This window comes from Seriola lalandi, unplaced genomic scaffold, assembly GCF_002814215.2.
Source record: "Seriola lalandi dorsalis isolate HSWRI2012SDOR001 ecotype SW California unplaced genomic scaffold, Sedor1 jcf7180002054588, whole genome shotgun sequence".
In the NCBI taxonomy this organism is placed as follows: domain Eukaryota; kingdom Metazoa; phylum Chordata; class Actinopteri; order Carangiformes; family Carangidae; genus Seriola; species Seriola lalandi.
Window position 1 is genome coordinate 1,573,490 of NW_019525141.1, and position 6,000 is coordinate 1,579,489.

Consider the following 6,000-nt stretch of genomic DNA (forward strand, 5'->3'; position numbering starts at 1 on the left):
ATTCACAAGCAGTGTGATGTCAAAGTTAGAAAATATTAGACCTAAACAGAATCATTCATCTTACCCAAATCGCTTGGTTCAATAAGGCTGAGACCTTTTCCAAACACACACACACACACACACACACACACACACACACACACACACACACACACACACACACACACGCAGAGTCCATTACTGTAATGAAAGAAACTGGCACTGAAACAACACAGCTGATGGCAGCCAGCAGTAATCCAGATGGACTGGCACAGGTGTGTGTGTGTGTGTGTGTGTGTGTGTGTGTGTGTGTGTGTGTGTGTGTGTGTGTGTGTGTGTGTGTTCACACGTGTGTTTGGTGGCCAGTTGGGAATCATGTTGGTCAGCATACACATCCTCATGGTAACACACACACACACTTTTGACTCTGTTAGGAACAGCACACTAACACTGGGTAGTTCCTCAGTTCTTCCAGTCATGGTTCAACCAGATGTTGAAACTCTGGTCTGGAGACTGGGGGGGGGCACTGAAGTTCACTGAACTCACTGTCATGTTGATGAAACCAGTTTGAGATGACTTTAGCTTTGTGTCATGGAGCATTATCCTGCTGGAAGTAGACATTAAAAAACGGTGAGCTATGTCTGTGAAGGGATGAACATCGTCAGCAGCAACACTCAGACTGTGACATTCAGATCATGATTGATTGAGATTAAGAAGAAAACATTCCCAACACCATCACGCCACCACCTCCAGCCTGGACTGTTGACACAAGGCAGGTTGGGTCCATGGCGTGTCCACTGCAGCATCAGGTCTCTGTTCTTGGTGACAGGAAGTGGAACGTGATGTGGTCTTCTGCTGTTTTGGTCCATCCACGTCAAGGTTGGACGTGTTGTTCACTCTGAAGCATTTCTGCTCAGCACAGTTGTAAAGAGTGGTTATCTGAGTGACCATAGCCTTTCTGTCAGCTACAACCAGTCTGTCTATTCTCCTCTGACCTCTGACCTCTGACCTCTCTCATCAACGCAGAGCTGCTGCTCACTGGATGCTTTTTCTTGTTGGCTCCATTCTGAGTAAAAACTCTAGAGACTGTTGTGTGTGAAAATCCAGATCAGCAATTTGAGAAACAGTCAAAGCAGCTGTCTGACACAGACAAGAAGCTCAAAGTCAAAGTACTAATAAAGTGCTCAGTGATTGAGTTTTACCAGTCTTCTGAGTTACCTGTTTTTATGTACATACAGTAGCTCCAGAAAGTATTCCTTCACGTTTTGCACTTTATTGTGTTATAGATTTAATTTTAAATGGATAAAGTTGTCATTCCTGCCCATCAGTCTACACTCAATAATCCAGAGACAAAGTGAAGAGGTCTGAATACTTTCTGAACCACTGTATGTTCTTTTTTCTTTTTGGTAGGCTGGTTTATTGTTATATTTGTGATATGTCTTTCATTGTCCATCCATCCATTTTCTGCCACTTATCCGAGGTCAGGTCTCGGTGACAGCAGGTCAAACAATGTAGTCCAGACGTCACTCTCTCCAGCAATCTCCCCAGTTTTCCAGCTCCTCCTGGCTCCCAGGCCAGATGAAATATATCATCTCTCCAGTGAGTTCTGGGTCTATCCTGAGGCGTCCTACCAGCTGGACGTGCCTGGAAGATTTTCACTGGTGGGCACCCAGGAGGCATCCCAACCAGATACCTGAACCACCTCAACTGGCTCCTTTTGATGTGAAGGAGCAGCTGCTGTACTCCCTCTGGATGTCAGAGTTCCTTACTCTGTCTGTGAGGCCGAGCCCAGACCTACTGATCTACAGACCCCTACTGGGGAAACTTCTTTCAGCTGCTTGTATCAGCATCTCATTTTTTCACTCACTACCCAAAACCAAAAATGAAGCCAATAGTGAAGAACCAAAAACTGCAGTTCCTCTAATGACCCCTTGAGTCTGGCTCCAACAGTGAATCAGTCCCCATAGACTCCCATGTTAAAATGTTCAACTTTAGAGCAGAAATAAAAATGTTTACAGCCTGGTACAAAAACTGTTTTGGTCCCTAGAGCTAATTTCCTCCTTCATAACAACTGTGTACATTTGACTTTTTATTAAGACTTAAAGTCATGCACTGAGGGCGTAGCAGCTTTGGTGACAGGTGGATGAGTGTATGCTTGCCACAAACCGAATGCACCAAAGTCTCAGCTCCACACATGCCCCTCCTTTTTGTCCATTTTTGGATCAGTTGGGAGTAAGGGGCGGAGTCAGACACTGCCAAGACGGCGATGGTTGAGCAGCTCACTCTGAGCTTCAAAACTGCTCTTCAGAAACCTGTGGGTGACGTCACAGAGGCTACGTCCATCTGTGTGTTTCACTGGTTGACTGGAGGTAAAAACCCCCAGGAAGGTGAAGGTGGTTGTAGTTTAGACTCAGAGCATCACCAGGGAAAGTACAACACACTCACAGAAGCAGGAAGTCACTGAACACATATTAAATATGTTTGTCAATCTAATATTCATTGTTTCATGTGAGAGTCAGAACTGACTGTTCTGTTTAACCAAGCTGCCAAAATGCTTCTTTTATTTATTTGTTTGTTTATTTCTCGTCCTCATTGAGCTTAACATTTGACAGAGGTCGTCTGTCTCATCCTGCCTGCTTTGTCTTCTTCTGTCCTCTCTGATTTTACAGCACATTGTCCCATGAAAACCCAACCAAGTTTTTGTTTTTTCTGAAAACAGGATGGAAGTAAAAGCTGAACACAAAGGTCCCTGAGGTATTTGAAACCCTGTGATGTGTGTGTGATTCTGTGATTTCAGCACGCTCTGCTGGCCTTCAAGTTTCTCCTGGCCTTCCTCATCCCAGATGTTCCCAAACACATCCAGATCAAACTAGCCCGGCTGGAGTTCGAATCCCTGGAGGCCCTCAAGAAAAAGGTAGAATAATACACTGAAAGCTTTACCTTCCCTGTAACATTAATTTATACTGTGCATGTTCTTACCATTGATCAGTTTGGGGTCATTACTACACACATGCATCAGTCCTGAAGAACAAAGCGACACCATGAGCAACTTGTTTTAAAAAGCTGCAGTGTATGAGATGCTTCCATCATGTTTAAGGCTTCACACAGAGGCTGTTGGCTGTCAGGTTTGTAATCAGCTCATTCAGCAGCTTTTTCTTTTCACTTTGTATTAGCGGAAACAGTCTTCACTGCCAGAGAAGCCTGTTTACTGTAAACTGTGTTGAACAGCGGCAGCTAGAAACACAAAGACAAGCTTAATGTCTGGCAACAAAAAGTCAAAGATAAATAAGTTTCGACTGATCTGAGCATTTTCATTCAAACATTCATTAAGACGCAGAGCCCCAGACATGGTCATGATTAACAATGAAAACCTTTCCCTGTGTGCGTCATTGAGACCTGTAGCACACGCAGTTCAGCTTCTGATGGACAGGAGAGGGACTAAGGTCCATTTAGCAAGGCAGCGAGCAGCATCACGCCTCAGTGACTCTGTTGGAGAGGGCGGGAGCTGCTGACTGTGTTGATGCAGACCACAGACAAGCTCATCAGCATTAACTTTGTGTGTGTGTGTGTGTGTGTGTGACCAAGTCATGCTTCTTTTTCCATGACTGCTGTTTCTATAGATCTGCTTATTCATAACCAAACAAATGAACTTGGTGCTGCTCATCTCTTCCAAGTAAATCCGTGAAAAAATTACATTGCAAAATGTTCTAATATCGATTCCAGTATCCAACTATAAATCGAGGAGTTTGCCAGGTGACTGACAGGCACATTTTGAGCAGACTGCACTAATTAATCTGAGTCTCCCTCTGAAACCTCAGCAACAACCTGAGGGTTTCCTGAAAAACGTTCACTAAAACCTTTATTGCTCAGCCTCTGGAGCAGATAGAGACATGAAGTAAAAACTTAAGCTTGAACCTTTGACTTTTATTGTATCATTTATCAGTGACTTTGCCTTTGAAACTGGATGTTGCTGGAAAAACAAACACATTTGTTAAAATTCTCAGTTCAGTTTATGTACTAAGCAAAAACAGAATATGATTTATTTGTTTATTTCATCATTTATTTTGCAACGCCAACACAAATAGTTCCTCAACTGGACTGGTGCTGGACTGTTGCTAAGCAACACATAAACATTTTCCTGACCTGCACATTACCTCAGGTGTGCGCTGAAGTATCCAGGCTTCTTCCCTTCATCTTCTTCTGACGACCAGACATCATTTAATTCAAATGTTATTTCTGGAAATAACATAATATCTTTGTTTGTTACAATCTAAAATAGATAACGACTGTTAATTTAACGCTGATTAACGGTTAATAGATCACCTGTGAAGTGGAGTGATACATGTAGTTAAAAGTCCCAGTGCTGTAGTGCTCTATATCAGCAGTCATGGAATGACTCTCGTCCAATCAAATTACTTGGTCGGAACTAACTGTCGTATAATGTCCAAATTGCAACGGTTCATAAGTGAGTTCATGCAGGAACAAGTTCACACGTGGTTCAGACTTGAACTAGTTGCCGCTCAGATTGAGGTGGAGCTGTGTGTCGATATGAAGAGTAAAGAGGCGTCCGTGCAAGTGAGGAAAATAATAATGAGACTGAGAAAAGAAAACATCTGTCAGAGAGATATCAAAGGTCGTTGATATTATAAAAAAAAAAGAATTGAATTTTGGTTCTGCCCAGGACATACAGTACATAGCTATCTGCCAGGACCTGTCTGCGTCCTACATCAAGCATCAATGCAACAGCAGCTTTGTCTCAGTACGAATCAAAGAACGTCTGTTTCTTTATCTGCAAGCAGCACACACAGCCTCAGCTGAGGGAGGGCCGAGCCGCTGCACCTTCAACAGCCCCAACACGAGACAATTAACTCCATAAAAAATGAGCTAGCTTGCGCAGCTGATGTCACAGCAGCGTGAACTATGGAGCGCGGTAAACGGTCAAAAATGTGGCTTCACTTTAGAAAAGAACTCGACACAAAGTGCAGAGTGTGAGGGAAGATAATTAGCCGAGGCAAGTAGCACAGCGTGGCTCTAAAAACCGAGCGGTGCTTGATCTCTTGTTGCTCCATCACATCACGTTTTCTAAAGCTCTGCACCTGAGCATTGGTCCAGGATCAGTTTGATGTTCCTTGTGATTACAGTTTAACTGTGTGATTCTTGGCCAGGGTATTATTTTCTTCTTGAAAAACCTCGATTCAAGAGAATAATCTCTTTTACATTCGCTTGTTTGATTGTTAAGATTACCTCTGGACCAGGGGCTGGATGCACAAAACTCTGTGTAGATTCATGACTAAAACTATGTATACACACAAAACCAGAAACACACACACACACGTTCTTTTCATCAGAATTATGAAGCCGTGCGTTCTCATGGTTCCACTTTATAAATCTCACTCATTGTGCACGAGCCTCATTTCCACTCCCACAGTCAGCCATGAGTGGATGAAGACTCTCCCTTAATCAGTCAGTTTGTATAAAAACAGTCTGTGCCACAAGTTATAGAGAGAAGAAAGACGAGAAGGACCTTCATTTACTGGGAGCAGAGAGTCTTCATGAGGCTCCACAGGCTCCAACACTGTGATTATTAATATTCAAATAGTATGAAACAGTTACAGAATGACTCACAATAAATAATCAGGATATTAACCGATGCTGAAGGAAACACTGAGAACAAACACAATTATTTCTGTTTATGAAATGTAAAACTTATAATGATGATAATGAATGAAGTTCCGTGAAGTTGGTTATTTTATTAGGTGTTAAATTATGTGTCTCAGCTCATTTCACTTTGGGAAACCGTGTGTCACATGACGCATTCGGTGTTTATAAACACCAGTTTACGTGAGGGAAGTGGCGTGATGTCGCGTGGCGGAATCACAATCGATACAAAACCCCACCTCAAACAAAGTTGTTGAGCCCAACAAGTACAGTGGGTTCTCCCTGGGCTCATCATAGTAAAACAAGAGCAAACACACATACACACACACACACTTACCCATCTTGAGGCTGTAATAACCCCCC

General features: G+C 43.0%; 1 protein-coding gene across 2 annotated transcripts in view; it reads left to right on the forward strand.

Annotated features, from left to right (window-relative positions):
- Nucleotides 1–6,000, forward strand: part of ano10a (anoctamin 10a) — a 35,564-nt gene that overhangs the window by 22,354 nt on the left and 7,210 nt on the right. For both annotated transcript variants that reach the window (XM_023419012.2, XM_023419013.2), the window contains exon 14: nucleotides 2,777–2,893. In XM_023419012.2, the coding sequence (XP_023274780.1) occupies nucleotides 2,777–2,893 (117 nt within the window). The remainder of the gene's footprint in view (nucleotides 1–2,776; nucleotides 2,894–6,000) is intronic.